We start from the raw sequence: 26,883 nt of genomic DNA, 5'->3' as shown, positions 1-26,883 counted from the left end.
GGTTCTACTGCAGCATCAGCCAATCCGGTAGCTGCATCATTATTTTTTGTTCCTCGAACCACACCTGGTTCACAGCCATCTATCGGTTCAATGCTAAAAAGAACTGAGAAAGAACAAACTGACAAGTTGATGGCAAAATTTCTCTTCTGGAGTAATATTCCTTTCAGCATTGTAAGGAATAATCCATTTTTCCAACCTACTGTTGATGCTATTGCCAGTGTTGGCTCGGGGTACAAAATCCCTTCTTATCATGATTTCAGAGGCCGGATTCTTCAAAATGAAAAGCGTGACTGCACCCAAAGATTGGAGGATTTTAGGGCATCATGGGCACAAATAGGTTGCACTGTTATGTTAGATGGTTGGACTGACCAAAAGGGGAGAACCCTTATAAACTTCTTGGTTAGTTGTCCCAAGGGGACTATGTTTATCAAATCTGTTGATGCATCTGCACAAATCAAAGATGCAAGAACTTTATGTGATTTGTTGGATGTGTTTATTTTGGAGGTGGGTGAACAACATGTTGTCCAAGTCATAACGGACAATGCTGCAAATTATGTTGCTGCTGGTAGGATGCTTATGGACAGGCATCCTACTTTATTTTGGACACCTTGTGCTGCCCATTGTATTGATTTGATGTTAGAGGACATAGGGAAAATTCCCTTTGTCAAAGATATTTTTCACTCATCAAAAAACATTACAAAATTTATATATAATCATACATCTGTGCTTAGCTTGATGAGAAGATTCACCAACAACAAAGAGTTGGTGCGCCCGCCATTACACGATTTGCCACCAGTTTCATATCTCTTCAATTCCTCTTGACTTCTATGTGGGATGTGAAGAGAATGTTTCTTTCAGAGGAGTGGCGTGCTTTGCCAATGAGCCGCAAACCAGAAGGAGATGCCATATGCAGACTAGTTTCATACCAGGAAGACTTTTGGGTGGGAGTGCAGGAGGTGTGCGCCGTTACTGAACCTTTGGTAAAGGTTCTTCGGTTGGTTGATGGTGAGAAGCCCACAATGGGCTATCTGTATGAAGCCATGGACAGGGCCAAAGAAGCCATTCGGGCCTACTATGATGATAAGGGAGATGATGGGTTTTAGAAACAACTCCTTCTATGGGGAGTGATTGATGAGTGATGGAACGACACACTCCATCGTCCCAGTCATGCTGCTGGGCTTTTCCTGAACCCTGCATTTTCTTATGCATGTGAGTTTGATTTTGATGCTGAGATCATGGATGGATTCTTATCCTGTGTCCAGAAGATGATGCGATTTCCAGACCAACGTATAGAGATTTCTAAACAAATTGAGACATATAGGATGGCAGGTGGCACATTTGGCTTTGACATGGCTATCACTGATAGGACGATTAAAATGCCAGGTATTTTTTAGTTTGTAACTTTGTTTCAAATTTCATTGTCTCTTCAAGCTCCATTTTTTTCTTATGTTTATTTAAAATTTCATTTGTAATTTTGTTGTAGATGCATGGTGGAAAATGTATGGTGGCAAGGTACCCCATCTGCCAAAGCTTGCCATTCGCATCCTCAGCCAAACATGCAGCTCCTCAGGATGTGAGCGGAACTGGAGTGTATTTGAAAAAATGCACAACAAGAAGCGCAACAGGTTAACACTTAAACATTTAAAATATTGCAAATTTCCAAATAAATTTTTGAATTCATTAAACAATATTTTTTTTATAATTATTAATTATTATTTCATGATCTTTGTACAGGTTGGAGTCCCAGCGACTTAATGGCATGGTCTACGTCTACTACAATCTTTGATTGTGGATGAGGCAACTTGAGAGGACACCTGATGTGGATGCCATCTCATTGGATGGGATTGACACCACTGCTGCATGGAGGGTTGAGGCCGAGAGGCCTCTCATGGATTTTGCTGATGATTGGTTAGTGCAGGATGTAGTGGAGGGGGAGGAGGAGGAGCAGGAGGAGGAGGAGGAGGAACAGGAGGATGAGGTGACACCGCTTGCCCGGGCTACCATTGCCACCAGTTGTGGACGTGGTCTACCTCCTGTAGCTCCTACTTCTAGTTCTTCAGCATCTAGAGCACATCAGACTCCACTATCATTTCCACCAGCACGGGCACCAACATCTACATCTAGAGGGAAAGGGAAAGCTGTGGCATTTTCTCACAAGAGGGGCAGAGGAAATCAATAGGATTAGACTTTCATTTTATTGTATATGACATTATGACATGATGAGATACATTATCATATTTTTTGTTGATATTTTGAGGCTGAGTTGGGACTCAGGAGTTAGGACTTACTATTCAGGACATGATTCAATGTTATGTGTGATTTTAGTGCTAGAAATGATATTAAACATCTTATATATTAGTTTTTTTGTCATATTTATGTGTCAATGTATTTATTTTATGTTGTAGATGGTTTAGATATTAAAAAAATTGAAAAAAAAATGAAAAAAAAATGAATATTTTTGTACCAAACGATTTTTCCCGATTTTTCCGATTTGTTCCCCGCGCCAATTTAATCCCGATCGCAATTTTCACAACATTGGTTTGAATAATATGCTGGCCAATGATAGGGTGCCACATCATCTCCCTTTGGGGTTTTTGCCCTCAAGTTGGGTGCTTCATCTTCAAAAAAGTATATTTCTCAAATCGTGAGGGTTCACATGGCGTGCCACATGCCACTGGAATCGGCTTGATGAGGTGAATCCAACAAATATAATCTGGATTTGAGAAACTATGATTTGCCATGTCATTTTGGTCAACAAAGGCCGGGCATCTTCTGGTGCTGCTTGGGTTGACATCATTGACAACCACATTTCAACAGCTCAAACTTACAATACTCGCGAAATGAAGCTTGTCCAAATTAAAAGCACCAAGGCCTCTACCATAGCTCAGATTTACTGTCTCACCATCATTAAAAATAATATGATACAGAAAACAATTCTGAAAGCTATTAAGTATTTCTTTTGTTGTCTTCTGAATTTTTGGATTTTGTTGTCGTTGGCTGACTCTCAACTGTCATAGAGGGATGTGCCCAAACAGAAGAAACTGTTGGCATGTTAACTCTATGCAAGTCATTTCTACTTCCTTATTTCCCTTAACTACCCTCTTGTCATTCTCAAAGCATTTAGTATAAGGTCTTTCATTTGCAGAAATCCCACATGCATCATCCTGTCCAGCAACACCAGTTGTTACTGGTTCCACTGAAGCAGTGACAGCGTCTGTAACACATGACGACATAGCAAATATCTAATGCAAAAAACCTTTGCATTTCATTAGACTAACTTACTTTATCTTATAAAAGTCAATTACTCTAGTAATTAAAGTAATTGCTAATGTTAAGGTTCAATTAGGTGACATTCACAGGTCTAGACACTTAAACCTGTGCAAAAGTATTTGTCTGAACTACTCTTATCAACAGTAATACTATACGTTTATTAATTCTGGTAGATCAAGAAAGAGGCAGGATCAACTCAGAGAATGGCAACTATAAAGGCTAATCAGCTTTTGCAGTTTTACTTACTGCATGAGCACTATATGGCTATGAATTCTGGCAGATCAAGAGAGAGGCAGGATAGATAATGGTAACCATGAAAGATAATGAGTTTTTATGGTTTTACTTACTCCATGAACATTATATTGTGTTGATTCTCTAATTTTCTCCATGTAACAGATGTGTGCTCTGCTTTCGCAAGGTTGCGAGGTTTGTGAACCAGCTCCAGTCCTATATGTGTCAGGTGAAGAGGTTAGTAGTGTTTCAGGTGTCCACTGTTTTGCTTGCATGCCTATTATGAAAGTTGAGTTTGGATGGTTCCAGTGCCATCTGATGTTTCTATAGAGGGTACTATAATCTTATATGCATACAGAACACATTTTCTCTTTCTTGTTCCTTCCTGCAAATTGGTGGCTTTACTAAATATCTTAGCTTATTTTATTGTCCAATATTGTGATTGATTGTTTCTGATTTGTACTTCTCTATGTCTGGCCAGAGTGTGTACCAGATAGGGAATAGAGCTTCACGCATGCAGATTGATGCGGAGGGATTATTATTGTATTCAAGCACTGATCTGGATGTGAGTTTAACTGAAATGCCATTTTCTAGTTAACACTGAAATTTATGCCACTGCTGATCTTCTGAGTCATGATTTATCACAGTGGAGGGTATTTAGTTCATTGAAATTTAAATGCTTTGGATGTTACTAATTTTAGGAAAAAGATGTTTAGGCCATAATTTTTCTGTAAATAGTATTCTTGCTGGTATGAATTGTATCACATGGTATCCTTCTACCCAATAATATTAGTTCATGACTATGTAGTTATAGAATTTATTCTTAGTCAACCTTGCCTTTGTACACAGCCATATTTTGAGAACCCATCAATCTCCACGATTGTAATGAACCCAACGTTTGGCAAATATGCATATATGCGGTTTGGAACGTTGCAAGTTCAATGGTCAGTCTGAATGGCATAGCCATTCAGTCATATAACTCTTCCCTTGTTTGATGGCTGTCTTCAAAATGCCCCTTCAGATGCATCTGGGAGTGTCCAATTTCAGGTCCAATGTGAGGTAGTACTTGCAAAGCTGATCAATTATGTCTTCTGTTCATGATCTGATGGACCGGTTTGTTATAGTGATTTTGTTTAGGCACATTCTCTAATTATCATCTTTTGTTTACAAAATCACGATACTGATCCACAAGTAGAGGTGAATGGTTGAAATTTGTCCGTTGTCAACCAACTCCTGCAGATGCATCTTGATTCTGCAGTTTCAAACTATATGGTGCAATTCCATGGTCACTAAGGCAGCATTTGGCTAAAGGACAATTGTTTGTTTCATTGCTTGAACTGGTAGTAAGAAAGTTGATTCCTTGAATACATTCATATATCCTTTCATCCAGCTCTGTAGTGTTGAATCTTAGTTGACAGTCTACAGGTTGATTTTTCCATGTTCAGTTATTTCATGCAGTTTTTACACAAGTAACACAAACTTTTATGAAGCGTGCATTAATATTTTGGGTGGTGTTGTAATCAGGACTACTGAACTTGTCTGTTGTGAATATACAATGAAGACCTTTTTTAGTTGTTCCCAGTTCATGGACGTATTAAGAACAACAAAGCTGCTATCAGGAATCAGGTTATGGGAGTAGATGTGTTTTTCTTGAGTGTGGCTAGAGGTGTTGGTACTTTGCAGAGATAACAATGAAGAAAGATAGTAGAGAATCAAGATGTTGACTCATGAAAATTTACTACCATGAAGAAAATCTATACATTAATGCTATGGCAACTTGAAATTTCAAGAGCTGTATCTTAAGCTGTGTTAAAGATTCCAATACCTGAAAATAATGGCTCTGGTGTTGTTGTTTATACATGTAAACAGAAATTTCAATATTGTTTGTTCAAGTGGTTTTTGCATCCTTTTCCTCTTTGGCATTTGTTTTGTGAATGTTTCAACTTCGTGCTGTGTTGTAGCTTATACATACCAGTTTATGAGAACGAGACCAGACCAGACTGAATCATCTGGTCCGACTGCTTTTGAGTAAAAATCAGTCTGAACTGCTCCCACAGATTGGAGAAGGCCAAGTCTGTCAGGAATTAGCCAATTTTGTACAATGTGGCCAAGGATGGGTCCAATATCCGTGGGGATAGCAAGAGTATTCACCTATAAGAATATTCTAAATAGAAGACTCAAGGTGATATTAAGGTCTAGGAAAGAGTTACGACAAGGCCTAGATATGCTAAGATCTTCATTTCCAAAGCACAAGTACTCTAACCTAGACTACATAAAGACCTACTATAGGTTAGGGTTAATGACACAGGATGGTAGAACGTGTAGCGGTCAGAGAAAGGGGTCCTTAAATGATTTAAATCACTAAATGGATAAAGGAATACTTTAATAGGCTCCAAGTTGAAGCCAGACTAAGGATTATGGTTGTTAGATGACACAAATAAGCCTAGAGTGGATGACATCAGCCCTGGTTAGAGAGGATCTAGCACAATGCTTGCTAGATTTTGTGTTTAAAGGGTTAAGGAAGGAAATCCTTGGATTTTCATCTACAATCATCCACTCAAAACTTGCTTTTGTGACAAATCAGCCCTAGGACATGGAACATTTAGAAACCATAGTTTCAATCAATTCACATGCAAAATATAGAAAATTTGGCAATAAACTTACACTTTTTTCCATGAAAACTCTTCTTTCAATCCCAAAGAGACTTCTGCAATGCAAAAATCGATATCCATAGACATATTGCTCCATAAAAATCACATTTTCCAAGTAGTGAGTTAGGTAAAGGCAATCTACACTCTCTTTATGGAGTCTAAATTCACATGTTTGATTATGAACAAATGAAATGGACAGATCCACTTTTTATATGAGGTCTATCCCTTCCAATCTTACAATAATCAAGCCTACAAGCCCTAAAAACACTCAGAAGGAAAAGATGAAAGAGTGAGCATTGTTTTACACACAACACAAATCACATTATATTATAATTGATCACATAAGAAATTACATATATAGGAATAGACCATTGACTTCTAGAAGGTAAGATTCGAAGAAGGTGGATCTATGACACAGACATGACTGAGCCACAACTCACACACATAGGAGAACAATGTTTTTCAGAATATCACCTCGGAACTCACAATCACAACTTGTAATACACATGGAAGCATTACTTCCAAGTTCCTCCCTTAATGCTTACATGTCTGTTAAGTTTAGGTATGTTTTATGCTTAGAGCGATTTATTTAAATTTTCATTAGCTCAATATATTTTCCAGATTAGCAATCACATCGGCATAATAGTAAATTGTAGATAGAACATAAACAGAAATCGTAGAAGACAAGCCAAGACAAGAGGACACAAGATGTGGCGCTAGCCAAGGACAAACCCCAATGTGGGGAAACCCTTGATCAATTCTTTTTATATGTTCTTCAATAGTTCAGCACAAAGAGAGAGAGATATGGGTACAACAGAAGTCAACACTTTGACTTTATCTAAAGAAGAGAATAAATAATCTCGAAGAAGATGATACATGAGGTAGCTGAACTCAGTTGAATACATGCTGCTTCAACTGATTCTCCATGGTGACTCCATCACCATGCAACACTTGTCATTGTGCTGCACCTCATCTTCATGCTGCACCTCACTGTGCTACACCATGTTGCACCCATCATCACTATGCTACACCATTACTTCTGTCATGCCGCCATACTGCGCTGCACCATGTTGCCACTGATGTCCGATGTGCCATTGCTGCACCATGCTGCCACTGTTGTCCCATTTGCCATTGTTGCACCATGCTACCACAACTGTCCCATGTGCCATTGCTGCACTATGCTGCCACTGTACCATTGTTGCTATGTCAAGCCACGAATTTGGCTCCCACGGACTGCCCAACAATCTGATCCAAACTGATCCTCATCTAGGATCCAACACCTACAAGAAATGTCATAAATAACCTAGGCCTGCTTAGGGCATATCACAGTCCCTTTGCCAACCTTCTTTTCTGCCCAGATTTGCTCCAAGGTGATGCAACTGCCCGTCCTTGTGGGGTTGAGACCCTTCATTGTAATCCTGGGCGGTTCTAGCCCTTGCAAAGTCCTTGGCGTGCCCTCAATCCCCATAGCATGCTACAACAAGCTTCCACAGTCTTGCATCAACTTGGTTAAGGGTTTTCCCACCCTCAAACGCCCTCTAAACAGTCCCTCCTTGCCTCCGCTTTCTAGCAAAGCTCCTCGGTCCTCCTTCCAACAATCCGGTCACTTGAAATGGCCTTAAGACAACCCTTCAAACTCTCACTGGAATGATTTCTTTGCTGTGGTCTAATAGGTGCCTTATTCGGCCTGTTGCAGGAGGATATCCCTGCGTTTTTTGGCCCAGAACAGTTCCTCATTATTGTGGCCCTTCAGCAAGTTATTTCGTCCCTCCTTCCAGCACTCGGTCACCTTCAAACCTTTGTTGGCCTGTCTTCCTTACTGCGGCCCTCAACAGAAGTATTCCCCTCTCTTCTACAAGTGATTAGGGTAGACTGCATCTTCCTTGCTAGGGCATCATTTAAGACCTCGTTTTCCTTTCTAGGGCATCATTTAGGACTGCGTCTAGGGCTTCCTCCTTTTAGACTTCTCTTCCACTAAAACCCAAAACAAGTGGAGAGAAATCAAGAGTGAAGTGTGTGTGAATGACTATCAAGTCACCTCCTTTTATACTAAAACTTTGAGCACACATGGGGGTTATTTGGTTGCTCGCTGACCTTGACGAATTGTACCATAACACAAATAAATTCATATCTTCATGAATACTTATCGGAATCGGAAGATCTTTAGATCAATCCTACACCTCTCGATGAGAAGGATCCAAGAAAAATATTAGCTGCCATAAATAAGATGACCCACATGGAGTTTGGCCCTAGTTTCCAATTTTAACACTCCCTCTCAACTAGGGAGAACTCCATTCGTTGATCCATCTGCCAGACTATACTATCTCTGCCATCAGTGCCCTGCACTGATCTGCTCTACTTTGCTAAACCATGAAGAAGAAGAATTGATCGAGGATGTCTCGTACCATTCTCGAATCTCTACTGACACGAAGTCAGTCCTAGATGAAGAGAGTGTGTCATACCACTCTTACTGATCCCAGATCAGTACCAAGAGAGAGTGAGTTATATCACTCTCACTGATCCCAGATCAGTGCCAAAAGACAATGAGCTATATAAGTCTTACTGACCCGAAGTCACTTTCAATTGATCCTAGATCATTGTCGATCATCCTAGCATAAGGAGTATGGTAGATACAATGATGCATCCATCGATAGTACTACGATGGTCCCTAACCCCATTTCCCTACTCATTGGCCAAATGAGAGATACTTCCCATGAGTTCCAGACTGCATGGGTAGGATGCCTTGACAGGAGAACCACTCATCCTATCCATAAGTCGCTATAGGGTATCACAGGGGAAGGTTGAACCATTCACCCTGTACACAACGCACCATTAGGGGAGGGTGAGTCGCCCTATGGTTGCTTGTTGCTCCAAGAAGTACCCCAAGCCCCCCGGAGCTCCCAGAGCTCAATGCACGCATCATATAGAACCCTCATAAAAGGGTCTCTCAGTGACTCCAAGTCGTTCTCGGAAAGTCACAAATTTGACCTTTCCTTGGGGCTTCGACAGAATGTCTGCGACCTGCACATCAGTGCCAATGCGATGGAGCCTTCTTGCTCATCGATGTACCATAACCCAGATAAAGTGGTACCTGATGTCTATATGCTGGAGCAATCATAGAATATGAGATTCCTCAACAATCGAATCCCCCTCTGGTTGTCACAGAAGATCATGGTGGTATCCATCATGTGTCAAACAACTCACTGAAGAGCTTTAGCAACCAGGCAGCTTCACACGAGGTCATACTCATAGCTATGTATTCAGTCTTAGCAGTGCTTATAGCAACCGACTTTTGCGTTTTGCTCATTGAGGATATCGAAGCAAAACCCAAAGAGAACTAGCACTCAAAAGTGCTCTTGCGATCCTCCACATTGCTTGCCCAGTCAACATTCGAATAATCATGCACCTTTACATTTCCGACAGTGTATCTCAATCAATGAGAGATTGTGCCCTTAAGATATCTCAGAAGATTCTTGGCACCAATCCAGTGAGGCTCAACCATATATGAGCTCAACATGCTAACTGCAAAACATATATTCGAACGAAAGTTCACCAAGAACATCAATGCGAGAATGAGTTTATGAAACTCATAGGCATTTCCCAAATAAGGTCTGACATCACTAACGCATGACTTCTTAAAGCTAGGCTTCATCAAGGTAGTCACGGGCTTGCAGTTCACCTTTCCAAACCCAGAATCCAACTCCCTCTTACTTTTGCAAATGAGAGGGTCTGCACATGTCAGAAAGAGGTCGTCCTCATAAGGTGCCTGTATGAGAGGTCTATCATCCACAACGTTCAAGCAATGGTTTGGATCGGCTTCACTCCTAGTGAATCTCAACTTCATTAGGCAACTATCAATCCTCTCATATTAAGCCTAGGGTGTTTTGCTTCAAGCCATAGAGGGCTTTCTTCCACCTGAATACATGAGATTCCCAATCATGAATCTCAAACCCCTTGGGTTGTTCCAAATCTGTTGACCTGCTACATGAGGGGAATGGTCCCCTTGTAAGATTTTCCTTCGATACTTCTCGGACATGTACGTTCATGCTCTTCTCTAATTCATGCATCTTTGTCACCATTTGACTCACATCGGGTGAGGTCCCATAATAAGTAGACCTCTGGTGCTATAGACGAGATGTGTCAACTGACATGGTCCCCAATGGAATTCTTGCAACTTGATACAAATTGCGAACCCTGAACCCATGAGTAAAAGCATCTTTGAAAATTCTATTTTCAAACATGCACCTTTCCATCGATGAATGCCACCCTGAAACCTTTGATTTCCATTGCCGAAATGGACACCAGGTTCTTCTTGTGATCAGGTACATAAAAGAGATTCTTGTAAATGAATCGAGTTACCCTCATTCAATTGAGGGGTAACATTCCCTGCATCCTTTCCGAGATAGATGGCATTGACTCCAAGTATAATCCCACGTTTGTTTCCATCTCTACCAAATTAGAGAGTGCACCCTTCTATTCGATGAAGTGCCTTGAAGCACTACAATCAATAAGCCAGATTCCCAAAGAGTCTGGACGAGAGGGCCAATACAAGATAATGCTGTTTTAGCTTGTCAGAAATAACATTTGATTCTTCATACCCAGAGTTGCTTTCTTTGATGACTCGTTCGTTTCCTTGATGACCTGCATTACTTGTCATTCCTCTGATCATTGAAGATGTCTCGGGAATGATTGTTATCATCATCAAGTGATGTGTCCCTACCATTCGGACACTCCTTCACATAATGGCCGAACTTATTACAAACAAGGCATCTGCCCTTCCTTTGACCCTTAGATCTGGACTTCCCATTGAAGTGATCTTTAGGTAGGCCATCAGAAGCTTACACTGCGCCATTCTGATAATATTCTTTGCTTCGACTTCACCCTTGGTGAATTTGAAGAGGGATGAGGAATCCATTGAGCCTTTTGTCCTTTCCCAACTGTCTTCAGTGATTGCTCTTTCACTCTTGCTTGGGCTTTGTCTTCACCTCAGCTCCAATACCATGTTAAGTTTAGGTATGTTCTATGTTTAGAGCAATTTATTTAAATTTTCACAATTAGCTCAAGATCTTTTCAAGATTAGCAATCACATCAACATAATAGTAAATTGCAGATAGAACATAAACACAAATTGCAAAAGACAAGCCAAGACAAGAGGACACAAGATGTGGCACTAGCCAGGGACAAACCCCAATGTGGGGAAGCCCTTGATTAATTCTTCTTATATGTTCTTCAATAGTTCATCAGAGAGAGAGAGAGAGAGAGAGAGAGATAGTACATTTACAACAGAAGTCAACACTTTGAATTTATCTAAATAAGAGCATAGATCATCTCGAAGAAGATGATACATGAGGTAGCTGAACTTAGTTGAAGACATGCTGCTTCAACTGATTCTCCATGGTGACTCCATCACCATGGAACACTTATCATTGTGTTGCACCTCATCTTCATGCTGCACCTCACTATGCTACACTCATCATCACTATGTTGCACCATTACTTCTGTCATGCTGCCATACTGCACTACACCATGCTGCCACAACTGTCCCATGTGCCATTGCTGCACCATGCTGGCACAACTATCCCATTTGCCATTGCTGCACCATGCTACCACAACTGTCCCACGTGCCATTACTGCAATATGCTGCAACTGCACCATTGTTGCGATGTACCATTGCTGCGATGTACCATTGCTATTATGTACCATTGCTGCTATGTCAAGCCACCAATTTGGCTCCCATAGATTGCCCAACAATCTGACCCAAACTAATCCTCATCTAGGATCCAACACCTATAAGAAATGTCATAGGTAACATACCTTAGCTCACGGTTTTGAGGTCTGATTTGTTTGCTGCAAAGTAGGCCTGGTTAGGGTATATCACAGTGCCTTTGCCAACCTTCTTTTCCACCCAGATTTGCTCCAAGGTGATGCGACTGCCCTTCCTTGTGGGAATGAGACCCTTCATTGTAATCCTGGGCAGTTCTAGCCCTTGCAAAGTCCTTAGCCTGCCGTCAATGTTGGAATTTCTAAGTCTAACTGTTAAAAATCCTTCATGTACTTTCTGATTTATTTTTTCCTACTTGTTCTATTAATTAACAAGTTATTAACATTGTAAATACTGAAAATAAATACAAGTACATGCTCAACACATACAGATCATCAATTGAAGGAAAAACTAGCACACAAGTGACACCGTTATTTTTGGACTAATGTCCCCGGAAAAACCCAATGTGGGAAAACTGGTGCAACTATCTGAGGGTTTTATTCTTAAGAAGTTTCAGAATACAATCTGTGTGCCAGAAATGGCTCACCCAACAGAGAATGCCCTCGGCAGTAGTACCTCTCAGTCGGAGACAGATATCAACCCCAATCTGCCCCACAAAATCTCCTAGCGTTAGCCTCTAGGGTTTGCGTCAGCCTCTTTGGCCTAGCGTCAGCCCAACTAGCCCTGCGTCAGCTCTGGAGCCTCTGCGTCTCCCACGTTGGCTCTCTCTGGCACTGCGCAACTCCTGGCTGCTTTTGCGTGGCCTCTGGCTGCCTCTGTGTGGCCTCTAGCTGGATCTGCGTCAACCCTCTCTCGGTTTCTGCGTTGATGCTCCCGGTACCCTCTCTGCCTCTCTGCTTCTGTATTCATTGCCCCTCAGCTGCAACTCTGATTATTTCTTCGATTTCCTCAGTAAGCGCTGCCCCAGAAAATCGAATTCTTGGTCAACTCGATGTATTCTCCAAGTGACCCTCAAGCCTGCTCTTATAGTTTTCTCGTTGACAATTCAACGACCGAGATTAAGTCCATAATCAATGACTAAGATTAACTCTGGCTTGATCAATGACTTTTGGACCCTTCTAACGGAGTTTTATATTAATTCGCATTAATATTTTATTTTTCCTAAGTTTAGACTTAGGGACTCCATTAAAAATATTAATTATTTTAATATCTCCCAAACTGTTTGGAATTTGCCCAAAACATTTCTGGGTATTGGATATCTCATGTGCTTTACCCTGTCCACCAATTTTCGTGGCTAGAGCACATTTGATGCTACCCCAAATCAACACTCCCTCTTAGCGAGGACTGTGCTCTAGTAATATTCTTCACTGAGCATCACCCTGATCATCTGGCATCGGCCCTGGTGTTGATGCTAGGCCTGCTTCCCAACATTCTCTGCACTGCCGCATCATGTACTACTTCCGATGGCCCTGCCATTGCGACTACTGCACCCGTACGACAGCCCCTGTCATCATGCTGCATTGCGCTGCCCATAGCACTGTCACTGCTAATTGCTGCACTGCAACTTAGTTACTGAGAAGTAAGTAACTGATCTCCCAACTCTGACATCTCTGTCAGGGTAGAGACACCCACGTTGCTGAAACTCCCTCTGTCGCGAACAAGTGCTCCCTCTCTGACCTCTGCACTGCTGCAACAACTCCATGCATCTCGCACTGCTGCCTCATGCTGTCCTAGGACTGCTGCACTGTAGCTCCCTCTGTTGCTCCATCCGCATCTGTCTCTTCTGACATCTTCCAGTACTGCTACTCCTCTTTGGGGCTCCTGTAGCAAGGTATAATCCAAGACGCTGGGTACCTCGAGGATCCTGCCACTCATCACCTATAGTCTGTCTGAATACAGCTCGATGTCTCCCCACTTCCTCTCAAGTGGCGTATGAGCACTCATGGCGCAATCATCATCTGTCTCCACTTCTTTCTCCGCCCTTGCCGGCACAACCTTGGTCTTGGAAGCCTCTCCCTTGCTCTTCTTCGTCAGACACTGGCTCGAATAGTGACCCAGTTCCCCACAGTGGAAGCATTTGACCTTGGAGAGGTCCTTCTTCTTCTGTTTCTCCTCCTTTCCCTCAGATGCTAGGGCAGCATCCTCCTCTTCCTCCTTCTTGATTTTGACCTACTTGCCACTGCTTCCCGCCTTGGTCAACCTTTTGATCTCTTCTTGGCGAAGAGCTGCCCAAGTTCCTCCCAATCTGGAAGGTTCAACCTGCCCAATATGCTGTGGACAAACATATCCCAGTCTTCTGAGACTGCGTTCATGGCTGTCCTCACCATCAATTCTTGATCCTGCGTGGCCCCTATGGAAGTCAGTTGATCCCGGATCTCCTTCAATCGACTGAGGAAGGTGTCGATCTGTTCTCCCTTCTGCATCTAGTATGACCGCAACTGATTTTCTAGTAGCATCTTCCTTTGCATGGAAGTATGCTGATACAATTTCGTCAGGGCCTCCCACATCGCATTTGCCATTTCCTTTTCGGCAATATGTGGTATTACATGGTCCTTGACCTTGTCAAGGATGATGCTCTTAGCCTTCGCCATTACCTCCTCGTAGTTGTCTTTCTCAACTGGGTCAATTGCGATCGCTATCGTCTTCAAGGTGAAGTGCTTGACACGATTCTTGTTTAGAACGGACAAGATTCTGGCCTTCCAGACTACGAAGTTTGAGGCTCCGTCCAATCTGTCTTGGTCTCTTACCCCGTTCACTGCCATTTCGCTGCTCCTCTACTTCCCTCCTGGATGTTCTCGGTGTGACTCCCTCTGAGCCTCGATTTCCCTCTTGGAAATCCCTCTGCCAATGTCGAGATGCCACCAATCCGATCGTTAATGCAACTACACCACTGATTCGGATTTCTTGGCTAGAAATCCTCGGCAACAACTCCCTCCTCCTTGGTCTTGCCCTAGTAGGTATTGTTCTGACCACGACACCCCACCAGCTTCACTCCGCAACTAGCCCACAACCTCCTATGCCTCAACAAACTGAAGGTTAGAGCTTCTAGGCTCTGCGCAATCCTGACACCAGCAAAATCCACACCTCCTGGCCACGGGCGTCAATCCTTCTTGACTGAGAAAGATGACTGGGAAATGCGTAGGTCAAGTCTGCTCCCTTCCTCCTCCCGGCCCAAACTTGATGACGCAGGCACTGCCTCACCCCTTCCTTGTTGCTTCTCTACTATGAACAATTTCTTTCACTTGGGACAATTGTTTCTGTTGCTGCTGATCTGCTCTGCTGATGCCCTCAGTTCTCCTGTGATCTGCAACTAAGCTCTGATACCATGTTGGAATTTCTAAGTCTAACTATTAAAAATCGTTCATGTACTCTCTGATTTATTTCTTCCTACTTGTTCTGTTAATTAACAGATTATTTACCATGCAAATACTGAAAATAAATACAAGTACATGCTCAACACATACAGATCATCAACTGAAGGAAAAGCAAGCACACAAGTGGCACTTTATTTTTGGACTAATGTGCCCGGAAAAACCCAATGCGGAAAAACGGTGCAACTATCTAAGGGTTTTATTATTAAGCAGTTTCAGAATACAATATGGGTGCCAGAAATGGCTCACCCAACAGAGAATGCCCTCGGCAGTAGTACCTCTCAGTCGGAGACAGATATTAGCCCCAATCCGCCCCACAAAATCACCCAGCATCAGGCTTCAGCCTCTGGGGTCTGCGTCAGCCTCTCTGGCCTAGTGTCAACCCAACTAGCCTTGTGTCAGCTTTTGGAGCCTCTGCGTCTCCCACGCTAGCTCTCTCTGGCATTGCGCAGCTCTTGGCTGCTTTTGCATGGCCTCTGGCTGCCTCTGCGTGGCCTCTAGCTCGCTCTGCGTCAACCCTTTCTCGGCTTCCACGCTAATGCTCCTGGTACCCTCTCTGCCTCTCTTCTTCTGTATTCATTGCCCCTCAGCTGCAACTTTGATCACTCCTTCGATTTCCTCAGCAAGCCTTGCCCCAAAAAATCGAATTCTTGATCAACTCAGTGTATTCTCCAAGTGACCCTTAAGCCTCCTCTTATACTTTTCTCGTTGACAAATCAACGATTGAAATTAAGTCTCTAATCAACAGCTAAGATGAACTCTGGCTTGATCCATGACTTTTGGACCCTTCTAACACAGTTTTATATTAATTCACATTAATATTTTATTTTCCCTAAGTTTAGACTTAGGGACTCCATTAAAAATATTAATTATTTAATATCTCCCAAACTGTTTAGAATCTGCCCAAACCATTTCTGGGTATTGGAGATCTCATGTGCTTTAGCCTCTCCACCAATTTTCGTGGCTAGAGCACATTCGATGCTACCCCAAATCAACACTCCATCCCTGCAACATGCTACAACAAGCTTCCACAGGCCTGCAACAGCCTGGTTAAGGGTTTTCCCACGCTCAAACGTCCTCTAAACAATCCCTCCTTGCCTCTGCCTTCTAGCAAAGCTCCTTGGCCCTCCTTCCAACAATCCGGTCACTTGAAATGGCCTTAAGACAACCTTTCAAAGCCTTGCTGGAATGCTTTCTTTGCTGCTGTCTAATAAGTGCCTTACTCAGTCTGTTGTAGGAGGATATCGCTCCGTTTTCTAGCCCAGAACAGTGCCTAATTATTGCGGCCCTTCAGCAAGGTATTTCAGCCCTCCTTCCAGCACTCGGTCACCTTCAAACTTGCGCTGGCCTGTCTTCCTTATTGCGGCCCTCAATAGAGGTATTCCCCTCTTCTACAAGTGATTAGGGTAGACTGCGTCTTCCTTGCTAGGGCATCATTCAGGACTGCGTTTTCCTTGCTAGGGCATCATTTAGGACTGCGTCTAGGGCTTCCTCCTCTTAGACTTCTTTTCCACTAAAGCCCAAAACAAGTGGAGAGAAATCAAGAGTGAAGTGTGTGTGGATGACTATCAAGTCACCTCCTTTTATACTAAAACGTTGAGCACACATGGGGTTTATTTGGTTGCTGGCTGACCTTGGCGAATTGTCCCCTAACACAAATAAATTCATATCTTTATCAATACATATTGGAATCGATGATCTTTAGATCAATCCTACACCCCTCAATGAGAGGGATCCAAGAAAAATATCATCTGCGATAAATAAGATGACCCACATGGAGTTTGGCCCTAGTTGCCAATTTTAACAATGTCAAATACTAAAATAACAAATTACAATAACAATATTGATCTTTGTCTGACTAGTCTAGATACTGAATGTATTCATAAGTCAATCATACAACTTGACCTCTTAAACACACAAACATAACAACTGATGTTTGCAGCTTAAGTCAAGAACTATGTTGCCAGGAAACGTGGGTTCGGGGACGGGTACGGGTGCGGGAACGGGGACGGGTACGTCAATTTTCGAAACAGGGTGCGTGGGTTCGTCGAGGGTATATATATATAGATATACATATATAGATATAATATTATATTTTATAAATTATAATATATATGAATTTGTATATTTTTCAACTTTAAACAAGAAAACTTTAAATATTTAAACATGCACATCATTGAACATTCAACATTCACAATGAAATTTCAAAATTTCTAGTTTGATATCAAGTGCAAATTGGAGTTTACATATTAATAAGAATCATGATATATGTCCATTGTCATACTACATTCAAAATTTGTCTTAAGGCATCTCCAAACAAGAACTGGAAAATTTTGAAATACTAAAATAAAAATATCTAATAGTGAACAATGGCTTCCTCAAGCAATGTCATCAACATCACTCAGATCTTCAATTAGCATGCTCTCCAGGTAGGGATCACTCTCATCTTGAGGCTCTTGCTCATCCATAGCAATTGGAGGTAGCTCAATAAGGCCATCTGGTTGTATCTCCTCGTCCACACACATAGCATCGTTTGTGTATTGGTCCCATCTCTTGAATGGACCCTCGTATCCAAGGTCTTTTCGAGATATGAGACGAAGTGTGCTATGAACGTACACTAAGTTCTCTGCCTTCTCTGAGCCCAACATATTTCTCTTTACTAAATGGATAAAGGCATAAGTACTCCAATTCCTCTCGCAAGATGAAGAACTAGCTACCTAGAATATTAGGGGAAGCCCATTAAATTAATTAAAAAATAAAATATAAAAACTAAAAGAACCCCAAAGAACCTGATTTTGGGGTTCCAAGTACCCATCATCAGGGTTCTCCGTACTTGTCAAGACAAAAGAACCCAATTTTTTTTTAATGAAGAACCCGGTTCTTCATAGAAGAACCCGGTTCTTATGGGTTCTTCTCAGAAGCACCCGAACCTGAATCCGGTACTTGGGGACGAGAACCCGGGACGGGTTCGAGAACCCCACCCCCGGGTTCGGGAACCCATGCAACATAGGTCAAGAACCATCAACCCTTCTTCACATACACAAAAAAGTAGCTTGTAATTGGGGCTTCTTACTTATAATAGACTATAGTCATAATTAAATTAGCATTGTGTTCCCGGGGCTTCTAGAATTGCTAACTTAATTATGTTACTCTGTTCATTATCTAGTTCTTTGTCATATAATTTATAAACAAATATAACATAGAAACAAACTAAAGAACTCCAAGCTTAAAAGAAAAACCTTCTCAACACACTATAAGTCTCAATGTCTCTGTTTAGAGGAGTTGCCATTATTCTATGGGTGGTGAAGGCACCAGTGTCTACAAGGCATGCATAACCACATAAGGAGAATCTATATGGGATTGAAAAGATTGCTTAGTGAATCAAAAGGTTCGACTGAACTCAAGATAAAAGGACCAAATTTTTTGAGTTTCTAGTGCCGTGATTCCTTTCCCAAAGCTCATAAAGCCTAAATGTCATAAAGCACAATCAAAGATTCGTAGCTGCCATTGCTTTCATCATACACAGTAGCCATAGGTCGGGCCTTCCTCACTTTCTCCTCGTGAATTTGCCTGTTGCTCCCAATAGCATCTATGACACAACTGTGGCTTCAACAAGCCTCTACCTCTAATAGTGGCCATGTTGTAAGGCAAAAGATATAGATTTTTACACATTATACAATACACACACTGGAATTGAGGAGGTCTTTATGCCAACAACTGTCCGGACTGCAGTTTAGACATGTTAGTGATGCACATAGGGAAAGGTATCAAAGCAAGAACCATAATATGTCTTCCACAGATCTCAACGAATTTTCTGAGACATTTTCTTCCTAGATTGCAAGATCGAAGCCCATCCATGGTAACGATGGTGATGATGTTGCTCACATTCTTTTGGAAGGTAGCCGAGGACGACAATCGTCCAACTTCTTTACTAGAATTTTAAGCCAGATTCTCTCTTGGGTCTCAGATCCAGGTTCGCCATTGATTTGTGCTTTAGTGTAGACGTGAGTTTTTCCTCCTCTTACACACAACACGCACACAAAAATCTTTACAAAGACATACTAATCTAATAATCACTCACAAAACAACAATCTATTCTACTCTCATCAAATAATAAAAGCAATCCACTCTCTTATCCTAATCTACTTATTTACAGATGATCAACTATCATGGTTCTCACATCTTCCTAGCCCTCCCGTGAGGGATTTAAGCCAGAATAGGCTCTGATACCAATGTAGAAAAATGAGATGAAAGTGTGAGCATTGTTTTACTCACAACACAAATCACACTATATTATTGTTGATCACATAAGAAATTAGATATCTAGGAATAGATCATCGACTTCTAGAAGATAAGATCTGAAGAAGGTGGATCTATGACTTGGACATGACTCAACTATAATTCACACATATGAAAACAAAATCTTCCAGAATATCACCTCGAAACTCACAATCACAAACTGCAATGCACATGTAATACACATGGAAGCATTAATTCCAAGTAAAATGAGTTTACATTTTGAGCGTTCCACAAACAAGAGGTTACAAGCCAACCTCATAGCTCAAAACAATAAAATTGTGGCATAAATGCTTGCACGTGTGGGTTGATGGCCTCATGCATGACATCATCTCAGTTTTTAGCTAAAAATGTCACAATGAAGTGTGGAATGGGCTAAGGAGATGCTCCACCACGACCATCAACTCCATGTCATGAAAAGAAACTTCAAGAAATGCTTCAAGGTGCCTCCATGTCCAAAACTCATGCTCTAGGTACCCTATGTCACCCTCGTAACGACTAGAGCGTACCTTAGGTGCCTTATTGTAAACCACTCTACAAAATGACACTTTCTGGACATTGTTCTACAAATTACTCAAGTGATGGTGCTTGTGCTACAAAATGCTTGCCAGATATTGCAAACAATGCAACAAAATGATACTTATGTTAAAAAATATTAAATTGACCTATCATTCCACGGAAATTCGAACTTGCCAAGCCTTAACACATTAGTGATTCTAATTTCAATGTTTGGTGATGCTTGTCATGCCATGCAAATCAAATTGACTATTTCTAATCCTTACAAAGAAGAACCATATATAAAATTTTGGTTGGTTGTGGTTCAGTTAAATTGCAACAGGATGTCATAACGACCCTCACTCATACCACGATCCATAAAGAAATATTACATCATAGTTCTAATAAACAAATTATCAATGTAAATTTTGACAAGTCCTTATTGCACATCGAAGATACATCAACAAAATGCAAATCCACATTAACGATCCGATCCGAAGCAACAAGATGACCTGCACTTACTGCAATAGAATGTGCAGTCTCTAATTTTGTATCCTTTTCAAGAAATTTAGCCCATGATTTCATCTCTGTAGTGGATGTAACGAATCTTTCAGAAAGGATCCATTACGGAGATGTGGTTGTGGCAATTGTTGATTTGTGATAGCATCGAATGTGCTCTAGCGATCAAAATTGGTGGAGAGGCCAAAGCACATGAGACCTCCAAGACCCATAAATTGTTTGGGGAAATTACATCCGGTTAGAGAGATATTAAAATAATTAATATTTTTGATGGAGTTCCTAAGTCTAAACTTAGGAAAATTAAAATGTTAATGGGTATTAATATAAAATTGGGTGAGAAGGTTTTAAATGACATGGATCAAACCAAATCTAATCTTAGCCATTGATTAGAGACTTAATCACGGCCGTTGAAGACTCAACAGGAAAAGTATAAGAGGAGGCTTGAGGGCTAGTTGGAGTTACACTAGGATTGATCAGTCAGTTCGAATTTTTGGAGTGGGGTTTGCTGAGAGAAATCGAACAAGTGATTTGAGTTGCAGTGAGGGGCAGTGAGTACATAGCAGAGAGGCAGAGATAGTGCCAGAGGGCCAACGTAGTGATTGAGGAGGCTACGCAGAGCCAACAGGAGGCACGCAGAGGCAACCAGAGACTGCACAAGGCCTGAGGGGATTGCGTAGGTGACGCAAAAGGCCATAGAGCTGACGCAGAGAGGCAGAGGGCTGATGCAAGGGGTTCCAGAGCTATGCAGAGGCTAGCAGTGCTAACGTAGAGCCTTAGAGAAGCGCTGAAAGGATTTTCGTGGGGGCAGACTAGTGCTAAGAAGCTGAATATCTGCTTCCGAGGAGAGGTATTACTGTTGTTTAGAAATCTTTGTTGTGTGAGCCAGTTTGGCACCCTAGTTGTACTCATAAAGCTACTTAATAATAAAACCCTCAGAACTGCTGCACTGATTTTCTCGCATTGGGTTTTTCTGGGGACGATTGTCCAAAAATAACAGTGTCCCTTGTGTGTTTATCTGTTATTTCAGTTGATGATCTGTATATGAGTTGAGACTGCATTTGTGTTTATTTTCAGTATTTATATGGTTAAATAACTTTGTTAAGGAATAAACAAGTAGGTGAAATAAACCAGATATTGTAGTAGGAATTTCTGACATGTCAGACTTAGAAATTTCAACAATAACTATTTTGCTGGCATTTCCAACAGGTCACACTCTTCATTCAATAATTCAACTCGCATTTTTGACAAAGCTTATATGTGTACAATCTATAGATTAACACCCAATTTATAGCTCAACGACCTATTATTTCACACCCTTGGCCAGAAATTGCAGACTTTGTTCAAATAGAGGGCAAATTTGAATTATGAATCTGGATTGAAAATTGAACCTTTCAAATTATCAATCTTGCTGATATCTCATGAATTATCTGACCACAACATTCGTATCATAACCAAGGTTGGCAGATTGTCGATCCATCTTGAGCAAAATGTGGATGCTTTACAAGGCTCATGTCACAATAATTTGTACATCATTAGGGTTTCACTTTCTTAAAGAACTTGCAACCAAGTAACACTTCCCATGCTTTGACTTATTGTATTTGACTTTGACGAACCACTGCAATGTCAATAACGATGTGCCCGTGGAACTTTAATCAATGTAATTCATTAGTTGCAGACATCACTTAAATAAATGGAGTTTATCATTTGCACTGTCAAATCAGAAATCACATTGGAACGAAATGCACGTCTTTTTCCTTTCATACTGCGCCTTATTCAATTTTTTTTCATTGCAATAGGTCAGGTCATTCGTTGCTTAATGAACCAAATCAATGCATATCGCAACACTCCAAAATAGTCAATTGCATCTCCCTTTTTATGCTTGACTAGATCAGAGTAATGTCTCTTTTTCATCACAAATGCATGCTTCAAAACACTCTAGAGTTTTTCCCTACATATGTGTTTGTGTTGCTCAGAAAAAGTTCAGAGATTTGCTCTAACAGAGGGCCGATGCTATTCAACAAGGAAGAGTGAAGTCCGAGTCAAAGAAGAAACCTCAAATGGTTAACTGTGTTTAGATTTGCCACCTTCAAGACAAGTCCAGAGCCCAACGAAACCCACACCAAAAATACAAGCCATAAACCCAAGATTTTGATCTCCAGTGCAAGATGTTTAGGTTTGCTCCCAAGCCGCAGGTATGTCCTACATCAAATCGACGTACAATGCATTCACTTTGTGGAGAGATCATGCACAATATTTATACTTAATGAGAGGGTTATTGGAGGGCTCGACTAGCCTTAGAGCCAACTTGAAATGTTGGACGAAACTTTTAATTTTAATTAAAATTTGAAGTTTTGGAGCCACATTCCCTTATGAGCCCGACTTTGCAAGGGGGGATTTCAAATTTCAGTTTTTGTTATAAAGCCCACTTTTTGACTTAGACTAAACCTCTTAAATATCAAATAAATAAATTTATTGGTAACACTTCTTTGGGGTTTTTGGCTACTGGGAGGGGTTCCAAACTATAAACAAGTTTATCTCTGAAACTCTGAGAGCTCTCGTGGCTTGCCATATACCACTGGAATCGGTTCAACGAGGAGCATCCAATGATGGTGATCCTAGGCACAACCCCACTGATCTTCATCCTCAAAAATTCAAACAAGTGCGGGGCTTCTAGGGTTTTCTAGGGCTTCCTCCTTTGGAGCTTCCAACTGATCCATTCCACACAAATATTAAGAGTGTTCAATTACTGATGTTGGCATCAATGACAACACCATTCAACGATATGTATATGCTCAAAAATTTTCCAATTCCTTTCACACCCTACAACACTACATGTCTGGCCCAATATTTGAATTGCAAATTTTTGCAAATCAGGGCACTGGCTACCAATATGTTGCCACCGATAGGCTGCAATAAGAGTTAAAGGAAAAAAGCATTGGAAAATGACTTTAGAAATTGGATTCAGCTTTCACAATGAGTAATATAATTTGAAAACATTAATATTTCTTGCCCGGTGGATCTTGTGCTCTGTTTCTTATAGCCATAGCCAACCCAAAGACACTGATACTCTCATTGAAATTCAAAAGCTTACTATGTATTTGGTCTTGGATTTGTGACCATGCGCTCAATGCATCTATATAATCCCTCTTTTACCTACCCTTCACCTTCAAAATCTTGTGTAATGGTACCTTCAAAGTTAATAAAAAGAAAAAATATTTATTAATTGATTTTGAAGGTTAAAACCACTCTTTTCTTTTTATCCTTTTACTTCAAGAATTTAACATTACCATTGATTGCCAACATTTCTTGGGTTGAGTTATGATTTTTCCTAGGTTTAAGGTTTAGGAGGGGAAGGGTTGGTTTTATAGGCAAGGGGGGCTGTTTTGGGAGGGAAACAGCCCTTAGTTTCCTCCAAAACCACTTGAAAAGCCACCACCATGGGTCTTAGAGTGCCCCCACACATGTGAGATCTGACTGTTCTGCTTTGGAATGGAACTGGGCAGTTCGGAATGGTTGGTACCAGTTAGATACCAAACCGGCCACCATGGGTCCCATATTGCCCCCACACATGTGAGATCTGACCAGCCTGACTTGGAGTGGAACTGGCTGCTTCAGGATGGTTGGTACCAGTTAGGTACCATACCAGCTGGTTTGCTACCTAAATGGTACCAACCGGTCCCCAAACCAGATTTTTCTACTGGGCCATTTGTTGAAGGTTGCTGATCGGCGGGTTTGACAGATTACCAGTTGAAAGGATCTGGCTTCTAAAACAATGGTCCCATCTGAGAGTTTACTTATTTACTTACATTCTTTGTTAAAATTCAGTTTCCAATTTTTTCTTGAAAGTCAACACCCAATTATTTGTAGTGTTTTTATCCAACAACGCTTATATAATTTAGCCTCTTAGTCTACTTCACCACATTTACCATCGATTCTATATTTTGTTGTTGCTTTTTTATTATGTAAACTTCTATTCCTTTGACATGTTAGGTTGTCAAGATGTTGTAAACTTGTAAGTACATCTATGTGGATAGTTTTTTTAATTATTCCATTGAAGAACACATACAAATTGTGTTGTATATTTTTCTGACCGTGTTTGTCTGATCAACAGGACATATTAGATAAAATTTGTAATTGTAGTCCAAAGCCAAGGGCTGTGGTTGTGGACTCCATTCAAACAGTCAATCTGAGAGCTGTATCAGGGGGTTTCGGGAGTATCACACAGGTTTGTTTATTTGACATTTTTTTTTTCTATCTGGTCAATAAATCTGATAATTGTCTGATAAATTGACGTGACTTAGTGCATGTTATAAGAGTGTGATGAAACACATCAGGTTTTACTTGGACTTGTGAGACAAATCTGTTTATGCCATTTAAATGTGAGATGAGTTAATTCAGTGACCGGTCACGCTTACTGCTGTCTAGCTTGACTTGTGAGTACTTGTTGGTGTTCTGAGTTTTCTCAGAGTTTTCCAGAGTTTTTCTTGAATGAAATGACAGTATTTTAATTTTTTGGTATTATATAAGTTTTATAACTATCCTATATAAATCAATTTTATATTTTTATACATCGAAAATGGTGTGTATATATGTGTGTGTGTGTCTCAACGACATATCTCTTTACTTCTGCTATATGTTGTAAGCAAGAAAAATAATCAAGATTTGCTTGAAGAAGATACACAAATATGAAACAAGTTTCGCAAAGAGCTTTGAAGTACTATAGATAAGATAAGATACTTTTATTAATGTCCAGCAAATGAGCAAAAAGTGGGTGAATGGGTTTGCTGACTACAGTAGCGCCAATTCAATGTGGGAGCATAAAAGTGTTTCTGTTAAAAGACAAAAACGCCAGTAGTGCAAATAGTTGTATAGATTCTATAAGTAAGTAATTAAGTGTATTATTGAATAAAATCTGAATGGTGTACAACACCTTCGTGGCAGTTTGCCTATAAAGGCATTGACTGGCCACAAAGGATGAATAGTCATATATTTTGAATATTTATCCCTTCATAATAATAATGTTTTAATAATTACTTAATTAATTATTATTTTAATATTATTTATGTATTTAATATTTTATTCACAACATTGCCACCCTCTTTAGAGATGCTTTGTCCTCAAAGCATAACATAAAGGTTTTCCTGGGAATGACATCTTTTATTTTGACTTTGTTTGTGCTTGCGAGTTGGTGAAATCCTCATGTGTATTTGCACCTTCTTTGAAGCTGGAAGTGTTAATTTATAATGTCATCCTTGTCAATTAAACTCCATGAACTGTTCTTCAAGGTTTGTAGTATAGCTTCCTAATTGTATTAACCATTTTGCAGCTAAACACTATATCTATTTCCTTGAATGGTAGGGCAAATAAATTTGTTTGTAGTTTTAGTTCTTGTATCTGGATTGAAACCTTATGGCATTCTCCAATTTCTTTGAACTTTTGCCTAGTAGCGACAGACATGGTCAGTTCCTTGATTGGGCATATACAAAGATCAAGTTGTTTAGCAAAATCAATGTTTATACAATTGCGAGTACTGCCAGAATCTACAAGTATATTGACATTTCTGCCTCTTATGAGCCCTTTAAGATTCAAGGTTTTAGGGCGTAATCTCCTTGTCATGTTTGTTGATAGATTAGTAAGCTTAATGTTTTTTCGTCTTGGACACTGTTTTCTTTGCTTCCACAACTGTGGTGGAACGTATTTTGCAGTGACTTGTTGTTTTTGACCTTTTGAAGAATTGTTCTTTTCATCTTGATTTTGTTGGACACATGAGATTGCAGCTAATGATGGTTCCTTAGGATTTGAATCTTAACTATGTGTTACAACGATTCCTTCATCATGTTCTTGTACTTCAACTTGCCTACCATATACTATTTTATAGTGGCATAAGGACGCGTCTTCACATTTTTGTCCTAGCCTCCAATTTTCTCCACACTTTCGACAATTTTTTATTTTTATCTTTTTCTCGAACTTATTACTTGAAGTCTCTGATTCCTTCTCAACTTCATAAGTATACAATTTCTTGTTAAGGCATCTATGTCCTGATGTCCATTTGTCTCCACAACACATACATTTGTTTTGTTTTTTTTTTTCTCGAGTATTTTGTTGGGCTTCATCTTGCTTGAATGATGGCATTTTGAACTTATGTTTTTTCTCAATAATCTTTGCTGCATGTCTAGCTTCTTCGATAGTTTTAGGTTTGTATAATTTGAATTCTGCACGGATAGACTCCTTAAGCCCACATTTATACATTTTAAGTAGTTTTTCATCAGTAAATCCTTTTTGTTTTATAGCTAATACTTCACATTGGTGGGTGTATTCGCTTACAAAC

General features: G+C 40.5%; 2 protein-coding genes across 3 annotated transcripts in view; both read left to right on the top strand.

Moving 5' to 3' along the window:
• LOC149257915 (DNA repair protein RadA-like protein) overlaps positions 1-26,883 on the top strand; it is a 396,618-nt gene that overhangs the window by 149,723 nt on the left and 220,012 nt on the right. For both annotated transcript variants that reach the window (XM_089414587.1, XM_089414584.1), the window contains exons 4-6: positions 3,667-3,738; positions 3,983-4,066; positions 24,667-24,780. In XM_089414587.1, the coding sequence (XP_089270713.1) occupies positions 3,667-3,738; positions 3,983-4,066; positions 24,667-24,780 (270 nt within the window). The remainder of the gene's footprint in view (positions 1-3,666; positions 3,739-3,982; positions 4,067-24,666; positions 24,781-26,883) is intronic.
• On the top strand, positions 1,493-2,319 carry LOC149257918 (uncharacterized). The gene is made up of 2 exons (XM_089370358.1): positions 1,493-1,625; positions 1,735-2,319. The coding sequence occupies exon 2, from the start codon at positions 1,793-1,795 to the stop codon at positions 2,177-2,179; it is 387 nt and encodes a 128-aa protein (XP_089226484.1). The 5' UTR covers positions 1,493-1,625; positions 1,735-1,792; the 3' UTR covers positions 2,180-2,319.

Source organism: Pinus tabuliformis, chromosome 6, assembly GCF_031772625.1.
Source record: "Pinus tabuliformis cultivar Carrire ecotype Pingquan chromosome 6, CPIR1, whole genome shotgun sequence".
In the NCBI taxonomy this organism is placed as follows: Eukaryota; Viridiplantae; Streptophyta; class Pinopsida; order Pinales; family Pinaceae; genus Pinus; species Pinus tabuliformis.
The sequence above is the reverse complement of the archived record's forward strand: the minus strand, read 5'-3'. Positions and strand labels throughout refer to the sequence as shown.